Genomic DNA, 18,029 nt, shown 5'->3' with positions numbered 1-18,029 from the left:
GAAAATGATGTGGAGAAAAAATAAGTTACAGGATGAAAAAAAAGAAGTCATTAAGAGAAGGAGAGGTTAGGGGGGAAAAAATAATGATTTGAATAAAAAGTACAAAACAAAATACCACTGACGTGTATGAGGCAGAGAGCGGGAATTGGAGAGGTGTTGATGGTTGGCAATGGAGGATGGCAGAGTTAATATAGAACAGATAGCATAATATCACATGAGCTGTACGTGTGTATGTCTGGGTTATAGGCACAGACTTGTTCATTGCTTGTCTGAGACATCACCTTGGGGGTGGATATGGGAACACACACACACACACACACACACCTTTTTTATCACCCATGCATCACTCAAATTGACATTATTTAATATAATATTGAATCTCATGTGCTGGCAGTGCTGTCAGCCATTATCAAAAGTTGTGTAGAAGCCATATGCTTGCTAGAATAAGGCTGCCAAACTGATTTGAATAGGAATGCCATCTCTGTGCCTCTAAATTCTGCAGTCTAAAGTTAACCATTGTGCTGACACCTTCTTAAGAGGAGAGTGGAGGGAAATGGAGACACCAGATAAACATGTGCGATTGTGCATGCACGCATGAGAATATGAGCGGGCATGCATGTATGCACACACAGCTAATATGCACAAAAAAAAACATCTAGTTGGCACATTTTGCCTTGTCTGGATAGAACTTGGAGAATTTAAAACAACTTAATCCAGCCCCCCCCCCCTTCTCTCATTTTGTTTGGCTCATTCTCTTCCTCTCAGTCCATACACAGCCAAAAAGCCCTACAACTTATCAGGCTGACAAGTCAAGGTTATTGCCGTTCTCCATACAAAGCAAGCGTACATAAATACATACATGACGGCCGGCGTTTGATGTGTGGCCCGCAGAATGCCCTCGACATATCTGCTCTGTTTACTTTGCATTTCATGTCTTTCATCTTGTTGACTTTGCACTTTCTGTCTCCTTTTTTCTCTCCTTCTGGGCCTTTTCTTCTCTCTCTCCATCCACTCCTGCGTTTCCAGTTGTGCTGTATAGTTTATGATTTGCTGATAGGCCAGGCAGGCAGAGGTCTCAGAGGGCGGTGGAGACAAAAGCTGCTTTTCAGCTCTCTGGGCTGATATCTCCCTGCTCTGGTCCCTGCAGACAGCTGAAATATGCTGGCTGGGGGGCTGCAGGGAGGGGCTGCTTTTTGGCATCCCTCTTCCGAAAACCCACAAACCCTGAGGTGAAAATGACTTTACCGTGTGAGGAGGCTGCGGTTTCTCTCACTGCGCATGGAGCCCCATCCCGGTCAAACTGTCCTTTTCCTGTTGTCTTTATCGTCATCTGACAGCTAATGTTACGTTATACTCCGCCTGATTCTGTTATTCCTTTGGTTTCCGGTGAATATTATTGGAGGCGGGTTAACAAGTGGGCATCTGTGAATTTGTGCGTGCGCCCTTGGCATACCTATGAAGGCTGTGGATAGCACTGGAGGGGCGAGGAATGTTAACAGCAAAGTAGCCAACTTTAAAGACCCCACTCCAGTATTTTTTGTTGTTTTGCAGCTGTTGACGTTTTCCTATGCCAACATAGTGCTGTACATTGATTCTAGAGGCACCATAGACTGTTATTGATAAGAGCATTTTGAGTATGAAGTACAACATTTTGAGCTCCTCTTGAGACAGTACTAAAAGTTGTACAATGTACAATTATCCCGTTGCCCACTTTCAATCGACCCACTTGTCTGCCTGGATGCTTTAGTCGTTGCTAAGGCGTGACGTACGATTTCAACATACAAACCCATATGGTTGTTGTTCGATGACCCCCTCGAAAACGAGATTATGCATCTCAAGGGGCTTATCCTCTAACTGAAATTTCGAAATAAATGTTGTTTGTTGCGAACGTGGGGGGGGGGGATGCTTTGGTCTAAGATCATTTATTTGTGTCTGCACAGAATAAAGATATGGGTAAAAAAAAGGGAGAGAAAGAAGTAGAGGGGGATAGAGTACAGGCACGTAATGTTGTAGCGCTCGAGTTCAGGTGAATTTTTCTGAGGGCAGCTGGGAGTATTTTCCCCCCTCATTTAGCAGACCATGAAAAAACCACAGGCTGCCAGATGTGACAGAGCGCACGCACCCTGCTCACTCACTGTAAACACACACACACACACACACACACACACACACACACACACACACACACAACTACAGGTGTGTGTATATGTGGCACCCATTTACTTTATGCCTGCATCAGTCAGTGTGCGATCCTTATCGTGGGGAAAGTCCATCCTATTCAGATGGATGCCAGGTGAGGTAAACACCAAAGGCATCCAAGTGGCCTGTAGGTGCCCATGGATAAAGTTGGGTTAAGCACTTAAACCCTATATACTTTGTTGTACGTCAAATAGCAAAAACAGACAATCTACAAGCTCAATGTCTCACCCTACAACCCGTTATGAGCTTGTAGACTGGCTGAATGTTCTCCTATTATGACATGTGGAATAGGGACGCTAGGGTTCATACAATGGTGAGTTTGTTTGTGCTCTTTGCAAATAAGAAATTCCCATTGCATGAAAAAACATGAAATTAATTATGAAAATAATTAGAAACTGAACCCGTCAAGCATTTCCTTGAGATTCTTACACATATGGCTTGGTGTATGATATCCAAAGTTTGATAAATCGTCCAAATATTTGGGAATATTAAAATTAGGTGGTGTGGGAAGATTTAAAGAAGAAACACATAGCCCAAAGCAGGACTGTGGGGGGGGGGGGGGGGGACATGGCTGCCATTGAAACCTGTGAAAGTCTAATTGCGTACCTATGGCTTTGAGCCGAGCTACATTCCCCTTTGTTATTCCCTCTCAGCACTCTGTAAAACCGCTGGCTGCTAATTGCTTTCACATTACAGAACGGGTGAGGCAATTCTGGTGGCTTTCCAAGACCACCTTGGTGACACAGGGTGTATACATACACCACTACCACACACAACCGTGTTGCGTTAGAGAGTGTGACATGACTATGTAATTGGCTATACAGTTAGTAGCAAAACACAAAGTCTCTTCCAGTTTTAGCAATTATTTATGAAACTTAAAATGGCTCGAATAAATAAACCTGCTTATGATCCCTTGTATGACTTTTAAAAAAATAAACAGGGTCGACAATCTTAAAAACAAAAACAAAAGAAGTTTGTTGACTTGAAGGCTTTCATTTGAAAGCTTATTCTATACAGCTGGTTGTTGCAGTTTCACATCTCCGACAGGAAAGTGTGGGCTCACTTTATAAACATGTTTTACAAGCCTGTAGGTACACTTGTTAGAAGCAGCGAGTGATTTGTCCCAGATTCAACAAGAAGCATCCTCGGCATCTAAATTGTTTATGCACCCTATACATTTTCGGTCTCTCTCTCCCTCTCTCCCGCTCTCTCATATGGTCTCTAGCTAACGACATCCTCGTATAACTTCAACTTATCCTCTCATAAATTGTACCCTGGTTGTGTGAAAATGAATGCCATGTGCTTGTGCATTGCTCATAGCTTGCTATCTTGCGAGTCATCTTCCTCATGCCAGCATCATCACTCATCATTCTCAGCGTGTTGCCGTCCAATCCAGCAGGATGGAAAACTGACTGACTTAAACAGACCCAGATTCCCATGATCAGACAACAGTTTAATCCATCGCTACAGTTGCTTAGAAAGAACCATCCTTTCAGAGCTAGAAACCAGGGAACAAAGGCTCTGATCAAGATCATGTGATATCTTCGAGCAAGAGTTCCTGAAGTTTCTCTATTGACGTACCGTATGCAAGATGACGACTTTATGATCTCACGTTTGCTTGAGCAAAATGAGCATCATTTCACACTTCCTAACCAGAAGATTCAATGTTCTCCCCTGAGCGCCGAGCGCGCAACAAATAACAGTACGCAGTAAATTCCTCAGTGTTAGTTTTAACCATTTGTAACTACAAAAGTGTGTGCAAGGGTCCATTTGGTTACATTTATTTTCTACACCCTCAGAGTTAAACTAACACAGGATAGAGCACCGCTTGAATCGTTCATGACAGACACTTTTAGTAATAGGCCAGAGTAGCTGATTGCTTGGTAATATGTTGGTCATCATGGTGAGGCACATGCTGAGGGCTATGCGTACACCCTTAGACACACACTCCAAAAACAGACAAAAACAGACAATGGATAATGTGTATTTTCCCCTCAAGTCTGCTGTGAGCAGTAAGTGAGCATGCCAGTTGGCCAGCGCTAAATCAGGTTTAGCATTAGGGACTAAATGGGTTAACGAGGCCTGGGGTGAATCAGAAGGACAGAGGGGACAGCGGGTCACAGCTGTGTAACACTGGTACTGGTGGAGGATGTAGCAATAACACAGACAGAACAGAACACGCTCCGGGACACAGTGGTGGTAGTTGGGATACAAGCACCGACTTTTCATAACAAACAATCTGCTTTGGTGGAAAAAGAGAAACGGGGGGGGTTAAAAAAAAAAAAGAAAAGGGAAAGACAGGAATGAAAGAGCGAAAGAAAGAGCGAAAGAAAGAAATAAAAGTACGCTCAGACAAACTATCTCACAGGTCATTCTTGCCCTGAGCTGAGACAGGCCCAAACAGTTGAACATCACCAGCGGGGACAGCGTTGTGATGGTCCCCCCGTCTATCACTGTTTGGACTCCCAACTCAAAACAGCCATGAATCACAGCTACAGCACTCGAGCCCTGGCCCAAACGGTCGGCACCGACCCACTTCAAATCAGCGCTCCAACAGAGCATGTCAGAAATAATAAGCCACCATGGCCATAACAGGCAAAGGGGGCTTTTTCCTCGTTGTGGGAGGGCCCTCGAGCGTCATTAGTCTACTGTGACAGGCTGCCATGTTGTTACAAAACACCATTACACAACACATACGTGCGTATAAACAGTTGTTCATCTCACTGAAAACTTCAATAAATATTGTAATGTAGGGCAACTGTGAGCGTACTGTAAGGTCCCATCATGGTAACTGGAGAGTTACTCTGTTATAAGAAGGGAGAATAGAGTGGGGTTTGTCCTACATTTTTACATTAGATTATTAAATATATATAGTATTTTATATATTATATCTCGATTCGATTATCGATTAGTGCACAAATCAATTTTTTAAATACTAATCGGGGGGAAAAAAACACTTTTGTTTTGAGTTTTGAATGGCCTATTCAAAAACATTCTGAAGCGTTACAGTTTTCCAAAATAGTCAATTCAAAATAAAAAACTACAGTAGTTATGGTGTTATCCAAACTGAAGGGGAAACAGCTGCGTCTGTGACGTTACAGGAGTTTTGTTTTCCTCAAGTTGCTGCTGCTGGAAAATTTTGTGATGAGGGACAAAATATGCAGCATAAAGTTTGTACATATCATGTCTATGTCCGTGATGTTAAATAATCATGCAATGAGATGCGTTGATCGTCCCTATCGTATACAAATAAGTCTTTATGAATTTAGTGTCGTTACCCATGACAATAACAATCTGGTGGATAAAATGGCAACTGTGTACGATCAGTGTGCAACACGTATGGATTATGGTAGCGGTAAGGAGGAGAGAGTGTCGGTAGAAATGAAACACCTCCTTCTCCTTCTCGCATTTAAACAGCATCTCAATGCATACGCATGGTTCAGACAGCTCAAACTCCTTAACTAAAACATTGGACGGTTTATAGCAAAATTTGTGCAGCCAATCCATATATAGTCGCAGAGGATGCAGAATTTAAGCATTAAGTGAGCTGTGCCGTCTTCTCTCACACGTTTCATAACACAAACTATGTGACTATGTAATAGACAACACATTATTATTATCATTATTACTATAAACAGACATGACTAGTAATTATCAAGTAAACACACCATTTTTAATATATCCTGTCATTTTTTAAACAAACTCTGAACATGATGGTGGCAAAATAAATAAATAATACAATTCGATAATTTTTCCATTACTGCCGAAGAATTATCGATTTGTAAAAACCATAATCGGTCACATCCCTAATCGGCACATGCCTAATATATAATCCATCATCCACCTCGATAATCCGCTTCATGCTGAAATATGTCAAAGCAAGGAAGACAAAACTGCTCTGAATGCCATTTTATGGGGATTTGAAGCCAGATAATAACTTTAATATTACTCCACAGGGTTTTACTCTCAAGAGCAGTTGGATATCTTATTTCACCATCAAAGGCTTCATACTGTATGCAGTCATGAGTCTTTCAAATCCATGTCCCAAATGCTATCACTGCTAGATTAGACAGTAGTGGATACAGGGGTAAGTGTTATTTGGAGTTAATGAGCTCTTGTAGGCAGAGCTTAGGACTGCAGTGTGGCAGTCACACAGAGGTTAAGCAAACAGACAGTGGGAATGTGGGATCACTCTGCCCTAAGCTTCTAAAGCTTTGCCTTTTTAAAGAGCAGATCATTGACTTGTGATGGAATGAAGATGGTGAGGGGTGTCAAAGATAGTGGGGCTACACACTTCTCCAACACCTCCATCCCCCCTCATGTCTGTAGTGCAGTGGATCCCAAACACTGGTGTGCCATAAGTCCAGGTATTATTGCATTACATTAAAAATATTATGAATATTTTTTTTATTTGTACTATATCACTCATTTTCCAATACAGAGGCAAATTCTATATCCTAAAAAAAATAAAAAAAAATAACCACTTTCAACCTGGCATCCTGTCTCTATTTTTGGCATATCATTATAGGTGACCTTAAAGGGACCCGCATGCTACCAAATGAGGTGGTCACCCTATCACCCTTTAGCTGATAGAGAGAGCGCTCTCTATGATAGAGAGAGCTCTCTCTATCACCACCGCGGTGATAAGGTGATAAGGTGATAAGGTGACCACCAAAAATGGTAGCATGTGCCCCCCTTAAGTGTGCCTTGATATTTAGATTTGCCCATTAGTGTGCTTTGGGCACAAAACGTTTGAAGAACACTGCTGTAGCGTACCTCTCTGGTGCAGTTTTCTTTTGTCTTGTATGTGGTTTGGGTCTCTGTTTTGACTCTTGACTGGTTCCCCTTTCAAATCCTTCAATCCCACTGGTAGCTGCTTCCAAGAGAATGTTTGTTCATTACATGATGTAGACTAGAGTTACTCGACTGTCACCTTTTTATTTTCCAGCCAGGCCTATCCCTGCTCTTACTTCCGCAACCATGATTTGACCTTTCCATGTCTTTTTTAACTCAGTGCCTTTTCCCTCTCACCCTCTCCTCCTGTGTGTTTAGCTCCTGCTGAGCGGTCCGATGCCGTTTCATTTCCGGCTCTGCGGTAATCAATGCTCTTTAATGGGAAATGGGCACAGGGAGAGAGAGAGAGAGAGGGAGAGAGTAATAAGCCAGATTGAAGGGAGGAAAGATGGAGAAAGAGTGTATGAGGGAGAGCGAGAGAGGGCACCGCAGCACCAATAAGTAAACTTAAACTTGGGATCATTCCAAGACACAAAAATGCAACCTTATGTTAGCTTCGATAAACATTCAGGGAAATTAAATAACTCTGGATATGAAAAAAAGAAGAAGAGGGGGAAGCCGTTTAAATGGCTTAACACTCCAGAGAAATAGATTCAGCAGTGGACTGAGAGCGGCACTCTGCATCCCGCAGGATCATAAATGTATGAATTCCTGGTTGGGAAAGTCTCCGTCAACCGGATTCCTTTACGCCTGCCTGGGGTTAAGAACAGACTTCCCCTACATGAGAGAAACTGTTGCTGAGACAGAGAGGGAAAGGGACAGAGAAAAGAGAACAGAGAGATGAGAGTCAGATACAGAGGGAAGAGTAGTATTTCTATGCGAGGAGTTAAAACTTACAGTAGCACAAATACAGAATCCTATCCCATGGCTATTCCATACCCTTCCATTACCACGCCGGCACATTCCGTCACCAAACCCACACAGTCGGTCAGACATCAAACGAACACCACAGGACTCCCTCAAAGACGTCGCTGGCCTCTGGTTAACGCATCGGGACACTCAGTAGTAATATATACCTCCGTCTCCATTTCTGTCTCTCTCACTCACTCTCTACGTCCCTGTGTCTTGCTGTCTGTTTCTCTTTTTGTCCTCCTTTATTCCACTCTCTCACTCCCTTGTTAAAACCTAACCCTCATCTGAACTGTTCAATCGGGCTACAAAAAGAAAGGCAGTTAACTTTCTTAAAGTACTGTAGCTTGCGGTATGGCGAGCCCATCAGAGGGTTTGGAGGCTGTTTAAGGTGTGCTGTGGAATCGGAGGGGTGTAAAATGTCTTTTCCAAAACGGAGAGGTGGCGAATGTATGAATACATTCAAGTGTTTGCCAATAGTCTAGGTGTTGAAGGCATTATAATCCATGGTCTTACAATCCAAGCTCAAAACCTGGCCAGTGGACAGAACTTGGGAGCATTAGAACAGCATGTTCACGCTTACTAAAAGAGACCGACAATTTTTAACTACCTGGTCGGTCTCATTGTATTCCCAAGACACTTATCTATTCCTACATTTTTGTTTTCTTCCCTAGTTTAGAGCAAAGTAATGGCAGTGGTTTCCCTGGTGGGACATAGCTGGGCAGACGATTCATCAGTGGTGGCTTGCAGACTGCATGGCTTGGCTAACAATCAGTCAGAATTAGCTCCAGCGACAAACTTCAGCTCTGTATTCTTCTGTCAGCACAGAATTAGAATAGGACATTTCTATTAAAGTGATTGTCCTTAGCTAGAAAGTTAGTGTTCTTTTCCTGTTCATTCCTTAGTGATTATAGTGTTCTCTCTCTTCTTTGCAGAGTAAAGGTTATACTGAAAAAAGTAAAATTTTCAATGCATAAATTAGGCTTAATGCTAACGGTATGTACAGTAATAAGAGTGAGAAAAGCAAGAGGGTAATGTAGGCGCATGTAGAAGGATGCACAGAATGTATAGGGCTGGGTTACTGGATAAAGATCATTTCATTGTTCAGAACTAAGTGACAAGAGTATTGTTATTGTCACTTGACAACAGTCACACATGACAACAGTCACACCTGACAACAGTCACAGTCAAGTGACAACATAGTGTTGTTTGTTCAACCAGACATGTCAACGCATCAACAAATTCGTATTCTAAATGGCCTCCTTGCAGTAATAGTATGTCCACTTAAGGTGGTGCAACTAACATGGTTCTGTATAAGGCGTTAAGTAGGAAGTACAAGAAAACACACTGATAAGAAACTATGCAATCCCGTTAACTACTCCAGCGTGCCAGAGAAGTGACGACTGAGCCACCAACGCAAGGCAGCCCCCTTTTCAATCTTTTGTGTCTGAATGAAGTGGCTACGCAAACACTAGCCACTGGTTAATGGAGGGCCGGCTGTGGGAACGATCTGAGAAAGCCCCTGGTTAAACAAACAGGCAGAGTCTGGCTCGTGGCAGGAGAGCAGCTCAAAGAATGGATGCTTCAGTCTCTCTCTCTGCATGAGAACAATGGGCCCTGATTCCATAGAAATAGTGGGGGTTAGGGTCAATTCAGTCAATTTGACTTGAAAAGTAAAACTGCAATTCCGGGCGAATTTTCTACACTCGTTTCTATAAAGTAACAGATTAGACATGAGAGACTTGAATGGCTAAACACAGAAATTCAATGTGAACCAACTCCTGCCCTACAAAACAGAGGCCTGCACCCAGGGTAATGGGTAAAATGATGTAGGCCTGTATGCTTGTCACTGAGATATTGACTTGTAAAGGCATACCTATCAAATGTTTCAGCAAAACTTTGCGTACATTAGCATTTTGAATGCCATCAACGTGCCTAAGGTTACTTCAGTTCTACTTTATTTTTGTGGTAATTTTTGCCTGTAGCAAGTTGTTGCCACCAGTGATATCTGGGGCTTGGGTTCCTCCAACACAGGTATATGGTTTACACATTAATTGTAGAGAGTGGCAAGATGTTACAAGCCAGAGCAAATGGAACTGCTGTCATGACAGAGGCTCTCTTGTGTGCGTGTGCGTGTGTGTGTGTGTGTGTGTGTGTGTGTGTGTGTGTGTGTGTGTGTGTGTGTGTGTGTGTGTGTGTGTGTGTGTGTGTGTCTGATTTAGGTGTGCAGTCATACCCAGCTCAGAGTCCAATTACTTTGGACTCAGGCCAGGTGTGGACTGCTTAAATCAGCCATCACCTACCCCAGATTTCTCCTAACGTACAGGTAGTTATTGTGCCATTTCCCGATATCCCCACACACTTGTGTTATTTTATCACTGCTGACCCCTACTGGTTAGTCTTCTGACTGGTTTGTCCTAGGGATGGTACTGAAACCACTGTCTCCTCCGATACAGAATCGTCTGCTGTTTCTTTTCACCCGTCAGTGAGGAGCACCTGTGTGCAGAGGAACAGTTTTCCTCACAGAACACCCCTGCTGACAGGCACCCTGACCCTCCTGTAGCTGTTAGTACAGCGTCAAAGTTCACCCTCCCGGCTCAGCCTCTCTCCTGCGAACACGGCCAATTGTGTTCGCATGGAGGCTAGGCCAAGCCCAAGACACCGGAGCATTCGAAGTCAAATCCCTAGCCTCTGCGGTGGAGGGCAGGAACTCTGCCCTTCAACTTCTGAGGACAAGTATGACATTAGAGAAAAAGCAAAATGGCCCGCTGCCATGTCAATATGGTCAAGATGACAATGACATCAAAAAAGGCTTGAACTTTCACAATCCTGTTACTTCTCTCGTCGATCGTGTTTGGTGAACCAGGCCTGGACTTAAACTTATTTCGAAGTACTAATCTTCAAAAGACTTAATAATTCAGACTACTATAGGGGATTAACATACTATGACAACGGATTATAATTATCAAGCAATAAAGTGCCAAATATTCCTCCGTCTGTGTTAAACAACTACGGAAAGTTCATAAACTACTTATGTAAACCACTAATCAGTCCCATCCTAAGTTCAGTTTAGTAACACACATAGGCATACAGGCACACATACATTTGAGTTGGCAAACCTTTCAACATTTGTCCCTCAATTTGGCCTATGTCACGAGCGCACACACACCCACACCCGTGAGGAAACATTAGGTTAACTTAAACTGAACACAAATCATTGGATGGCTCATAAAATGCAATTTCCTGCAATCCAAACATCTCTGTTTTAACAATTGTTTAAGCAGTGGAAAGCCAGTATGCCAGGCACTCTCCATATATTGGGTAGACCTGTAAGAAGAAAGCGCTACTTACATTATTTAAGAATTGAGGGAAAACAGAGTGAGAGAGGTCAGAGAAAATGAAGGATTTGAAAGAGACCTGCCAAGTGTGTGCGAGTTTTTAAGAAGCAGGATATGGAAAACTAAATATGATGATTTGCTATTTTATAGCTGTCGAGTGATAAGTTTATACAAATATCTCTGTGTGGACAGGATAGGCAGGCACGCCACTTAGCTGGAGGGGGTGGGGGGGGGAGTGAGAGACACAGAGAGAGTGCAGGACAGAGGCAGATAAATATAGTGTATCAGGACATCAATACTTCGCCAATATTTCTCTATCATCATTGGGTATTGCCCATAACACTGATGCGCTTCCACATAATTTATATCTTTATTATTTAAAACAAAGTCAGCACCAGGGAAACCTCTCAGCAGGGTAACTCAAGCTACAATTTGCACAAGAGATGCAATTAAATGACATAACATATAAAAGAAAATTTAAGAATAGATAAATCTTCAATCAATCCTATTGAGGGGGGAGCATCAATACCAATGTTGGACGCAAACTAAATCTGTTGTAGTCTGACCGTAAGCAGAACAGGAGTTGATGGAGTGGCGTCTGCTCCCCTCTCAGTCATAACGCTGTTGAGTAAACACAGCCAGGCCAAGAGTCGCCTGCCAATCAAGTCACAAAAAAGCAGCCAAGTAGAGGAGCTCCTCAGCCAAAATGAACACTCGACAGGAAGGGAGAGACAGAGAGAGAGAGAATTTGTCTGTGAGGGTATGCGTGTGTATTCTGACCAAACAGTGATTCAAGATTTGAAAACTATGACCAAGTGACAAACTAATGGCAACAGAGAGAAAGAGAGACAAAATGCCTGCGCCTGGCAGTCGTTGCGTGCCAGCCAGATGAGAAGGCTGCCTAGGAGCTTGGATTTCCCAGGGCTTTGACGTCATGCTGATGGTGGCGGCAAGAGCTGCGACAGACAATAAGTAGTACTGTTTGACAGCTAACTGTATACTATCCCAAACATAGTGAGTTGGGAAGAGGAATCCACAAACACCGTCAATGTGATTACAATCTGTAACACGAGAGAACACAGCGTACTTGCATATTTCTTGGAATTGCAATTACAGACAGTTAAGGCATTTAGCAGAGCGACTTACAAGTGCGAGATCAGAGTAAGCAGAGTAAGCGTGAACCCTAGTCAACAAACAAGGAAAATAATGACACAAGTAGAGTGCAAAGAGAACAATGTAGTGCCTCAGAGAAACTAGGATACCAGGTAAACATCAAACCTAGCATCATCTGTCTAAACAACACGCAATCTAAAATATTCTCAACGTTTGTGGTCAAGAAAAAGAACTATTAAACAAAGTAACAAAAACATGCGAACAAGTGCATTCCTCTGCAGAATATCCTAAGTTAAAACTGTGAAAATGTCACACCTTTGTGTAAGGCATGAAGTGCGCTGGGGAATCCATTTTAAATTTTGGCCCTTCAGTTTTTCCTTCAATTGACATTCACAAGTTTTGTATCAGAAATACAGCAGAACAGGGAATGCCCAGCCAAAGGATGTAGATGCCCCATGCATCATTAATCATTTGAGAAGTCCCTAGTAAATGATTTCACCGCCGCTACCCTCAGTCTCCAGCTCTGGCTATGTGATGATAGTTTAGTACTTCATTGGGAAAATGTTCCGAGAAGTATGAACATGCGGTAGGAACTAGGAAAAATTATGAATGCATAAAAGACTACTTCTTTTAGACTGAAATCTGACCCTTGACGCATCTCGGTGGGGGAAAAAAATCCCTCTCCATTGACTGATAAGTTGCACACACTTTAAAAAAGAAATATATAAATATTAATCTTTTTGGCTGAGACGCCCATAAAGGTTGTGGTATTTATTAGCTGGGCAGGAGCTCGACATGCACAAAGGGCCAATTGTGGATGGAGAGAGATCTGCCCGTCTGCCTGCAATGGGGGTGTCTGAAGCTCTTAATGCAATGCAAACAGGGTTTCAAAAAGATTTACAGTGACACATACAGGGGAATTTAAAAGGCAATGCTTCATCCCGCCCACTGTTAAATGAAATGTAGCATGGTCTCTCCTTGCATCAAGCCAGGGAGAACGTTGGTAAGGGAGGACCGACAAATGTGGTAATTGGATGAAACTGCAATGAAAAGTGGTCACAATGAAATTAAATTAGGATATTTTTTACACAGCCATTTCCTCATCATGTGGCTTACTCTATTAGAGTCGTTAAAGTGTCACACTGTCATCATTGTCACACCGTTGCAAAATTGTGTCTTTACTGAGAAAATTGTTTCTCAATCCCATAGAGATTTTCCTCTGCCATGGTTTGACCTCTTGTTCAGACAGTAAATTGCAGGAAAAGGGTTTCCATGCTTGGCTTCAGTTTGTAGCGGTGGAGACTTTATCAAAAATCTTCAAACGAGGATCTGAGTGAAGTATATTTAGCCTTCAATGAATCACTGCCTCTCCAGGGAACCCTAACCACCAAAACAAGCATTCTCCAATCTCCATATAGGCACTGGGCAAGCAGAATAAAGACAACAGTCGCCTGCAAAGAGCACAACTTTCAACCTTTTGCCACCTATAAAAAGCACAGAGGTTCACACTGACACAATACTGTACATCCACAAAAGAACAAAACACTAAACTGTTGGGTAACGTTTGAAAATTATTCTCTCAACACTGGCCATATTATTATCAGTACATTCCAGCCCTCAAGTCAATGGAAAACAACTGGGCCATTTACAAGCATCAAACATCAATCTAGAGTTGCTAATACTCTCCACACCTTGCGTTCTCAACTAAATGAGGCTGTTATGCTTTTGGAAAATTCTGTTAGATATCAACTTGTATTATATTATTAAACTTGGAGGAGAAACAGGGAATTGCCTGTTTATCATCCGAGGTGATATATTTAAACATAACCCACTGGCTATAAATCAATTAAGAATTAGCACGCAACATCTTCAAATTAGTTTGCCCTCTGGCAACAATGAACCAAACTGAAGCTTGGCAAGTCTTGTGCTCAATAACAAATGGGAAGTAGGTAATTGCCAATGCATGACATGGTTTACACCAATGTTTTAAATCAGTGACATAAAACAGAGTTCAGAAAACCATGATTTATGGCTTTATGTGTTGATTAAATGAGGGTGCATGGCTTTCGTGCAAATTTCACACGTTCAAAATTGAATCAACCTGTCATAAAACGCAGCTAAAATCCCACACACTCACCCCAAAAAAAGATTATACAAAATAAAAAACATCCATCTGTTTCACACATACAGTTCCTGCCACATTCTTCAGCGTCTGCCAAAAAACGTTTAGGGATGCACACGACTTTGATGCCTTGAGTTAGCAAAGCACGCACTGCACAGAGTTGGAGTTCAGTTTGAAACAGAGCAGATCCGTGTATTTAATAGAGTTGTACCACACAAGCCAGACCTGAACAGTTCCCATTGCCTTTCACAGAATGATGATAAACTACCATGGCCTGTGGCCCACATTTAATGAGGAGAAGAAGTAGCAGATTTATATTTTTCTCACCCTAAATCTATTTTTAACCAAATTTATGATACCAAGACTAGGAGACATGACAGACTTTCTCGACCTCCACGTCAGGAGCACTCAATATCTGACTGTGTTAGAAAGACAGTTTTAAAGCACAAAGAAGGACAAGCTCTTACAGAACCAGCCTAGAGAGCTGAGGGTTTTTTTCCCCCCTCCAGAGGTAAAGTGCCTTTAGTGTCAACAGTGTCTTGATGAAATCTGCACAGAGGCAGCTCCACACAGCATGATTTATGGCCTGCCTGACTGTTATTAAAAGGGAAAATTCTCTCAAAAACAGAATCACATAGCTGGTGTCCTAGTGAAACCCCATATAAAAAAATCTATTTTAGAAGCAAATCTGACAACTAAGTATATTCGATAACACCATCAGTAGTTTTGTACTTGTCCCAGAGTTGACGAAAACGTCAAACAATTTTCAACAACAAACAGGATAACAATGTGTCCAATTACAGTAGAAAGAAAAGGATGACACCAAGGACTGGCCTTTCTATACATATGTTTCTTCAGAGGCCTGTGTCGCTGCCAGAACTGTTTTCCAGACTTGGGAGTGGTGTTGGTGGGTCTACTGTACTTTACTATACATTCCTACTCATTGGCCCCATACGCACCAATGCAAATCTAGCTTTTCTGTCTTTATTGATTGATTAGTGGGGAACTGCACACTTGCCAGGCAGTTCTTGAAAATAAATGTCAAGGAAAAGAGATCATATATCATCATATCAGGGCATATGCTGCTCCATTCACTAGTTAATAAACTGTGTGGACAGTACAGTAGTCACAAGATTCAAGAGGTTTTACTTGTCACATGCTCATACAAGTATACAGTGAAATGTTTGTCACAACGCCTCAGATTATTTTAATGACACAATTTGATCAGCTCCAGATTGTGTAGAGACACAAGAAGACGGGACTTTGGTTTCAAGCATAAGAAGATGGACTGAAAAAAGTTTAGGTTACACAGAGTAAACGTTCTAAGATTGTCAGTGACACACACCCAGCAAATCCCTTTAAACAAAGACTATTTCAAAATGAGGGAGGATGCACACTGTCGTTTCCACACATCATACTCCACATGAAATAGTTACAAGGAGTTGGCATCTCCCCCTTGATGTTCCATCATAAAACCCCATGTTTGAAGAACTTATAACTCATCCAGTCAAGTATCATGGATTAACATTCTTCTTGCCTCAGAGAGGGAGTGAGAGTGAAAGTGAGACAGGAGAGAGAGAGAAAGAGAGAGATGAAGAAAGTGGGGCCATGCCAGAAAGGCTCAGCTTGTACTAGATTCAGTCTGTACAGTATACACCTTCACTGTAAATAACAGCCAAAGCATTTAGGGAGGACCATGATAATCCAAACAGACCCTGACAAATCCTCCGGAAGATAATCCATCACTATCCATCTTGGAATGGAGGGAATCCTTGCCCCCCCCCCCCCCCTGGAAAGGGAGCAAGGATTTATTTCACAAATCAAGACATAAATTTTAAAAAAAGCTGATAAGCCTACATTCAGGCTTGGTGGACAATTTAAACGCTGAAATCAACTAATACACTAATGGGTGACGTGTGTCCTCTTTGGTGTGTCCTACCGCCCAAGTGAAGGGGTGAGAAAGATGTGACAATGACATCACAACATGACAGAACATCATGTAGACAAAAATATAAAATTAAAAGTTGCAATATCATAACTTTTGACGACAATGCGCACGCAAACATACTGAGACAATAAGTCAGCAACTTTCCCTACAATCAAGTCCTAGGCTACTGTATTTATTTTCCATAGTACTGTTGTGCTTATAAGTTTTTATGACCCATTGCGTTACTGTTAAACGGCGATTTGCTGACTTTAAAAATAATGATCCATGCCTCATCAGCTTATAACAGAAGTGAGGAAAGGAATGAATCAATTAAACTCAGTGATGGTTGCTTTAAACTAAATGTGCACAAACCCAACAGTGTGTCTCTTGACTTGTGCATTAAGCGTGCGTTAAGCCTTATGCATGCATTGGTCATCTTTACATTGAGTTGAATTGTTAAGTGGGTCAACACAATTGCCTTCCAGCCCAGGAGGGCTAGTTATCTGCCTCTACTAGTTAAGGCCTCTATTGTCTCTGAATGGAGTCAAGTCTGTGTGAATGGATTCTCTAAACCCTCACAGTGAGGAGGCTTCAGGAGGACAATGGCAAGAGAGCTTAGGAATAAAGATCATTTGCATGTGTCGGTGGTGGAGGGGAGGAGGGGGAATGTTGGAATATAGACCAGTGGTTCCCAAACTTTTTTTTAGCTCGAGACCCAAAAGAGAAATGTGACGTCTGCCCAGGACCCAAGCTAGTGAAGATAGCAGATATACAAGCTCAGATCGGCTATTTTCACTACTTTTTAAACATTTGTTTTCTAATTTATGGGATTTCTAAGAGATTTGTTTTTTGTTTTAATTTATTAAAATAACATTGAATTTATTTTTAATTCATGATTTGTTTTACATTTTTTGGGAGTTTTTTTTAAAAATATTTTTTAAATAATTAAATCAAGATGTGGTTACCAAAAAATAAAGGGGTATTCAACTCGCGACCCATAAAAATGTGTCCGCGACCCACATATGGGTCCCGACACACGGTTTAGACAACAGTGAAATAGAGCACTTTATTATGAAAGTCATAATAAGTGTGGACTTTTGGGGTATTAATCAGACGTTACATGTATGGGATTGATGCGTGTGAAACGCCAGAGGAGGGGCGCAACAATAAATAAACAAATACAGGAACAGAAGAACCACAACAGAAGAAATGTAAAAGCAGATTAAAATTGTGAATTCTTACCAGTTGCGTAGATGTCCAGCAGCACAACGTGGAGCAGCACCAGGGTCCAGAGGACGCTGCCCTCACATCTCTGAAGACAACTTGGATACATTGTTGCCCAAGTTGGATACATTCCTCCTGCTCTGTGCTTTTAACGCGAGTCCCTCTTTTTTTTTTACATCCAACTACCACCGTTAAGCACGTCTGCAAACAAATGCAATTCCGTGTGACCAAGAATAAAAATCAAGTGCAGGATCTGAGATGACCTCTTCTTTCTTCTCTGTTCTGCCACTTCAAATGAAATGGCAAGAAAGTCACGATAAACATGCAGAACAGAAGCAACAAGCCAGGAGGAGTCCTTTCACTCCACTCTCCGTCTCTCTGCTTGTTTCCCTCTCTCTCTCTCACTGACTGAATCCACGGATACTTTACTTTCCCCCTCTGTGAGGCTCTGTGAGCTCCACCA

At 42.1% G+C, this 18,029-nt stretch overlaps 1 protein-coding gene across 1 annotated transcript in view; it reads right to left on the bottom strand.

Annotated features, from left to right (window-relative positions):
- The window catches only part of ror1 (receptor tyrosine kinase-like orphan receptor 1), a 140,231-nt gene extending 122,202 nt beyond the window's left edge, over positions 1-18,029 (bottom strand). Inside the window, exon 1 of the mRNA XM_080431689.1 lies at positions 17,585-18,029. Within this exon, the coding sequence (XP_080287815.1) occupies positions 17,585-17,696 (112 nt within the window). The 5' untranslated portion in view covers positions 17,697-18,029. The remainder of the gene's footprint in view (positions 1-17,584) is intronic.

Source organism: Gymnoscopelus braueri (assembly GCF_963280865.1).
Source record: "Gymnoscopelus braueri genome assembly, chromosome: 6".
In the NCBI taxonomy this organism is placed as follows: Eukaryota; Metazoa; Chordata; class Actinopteri; order Myctophiformes; family Myctophidae; genus Gymnoscopelus; species Gymnoscopelus braueri.
Note: the sequence above shows the minus strand (reverse complement) of the source record. Positions and strands in the feature narration are given on the sequence as shown.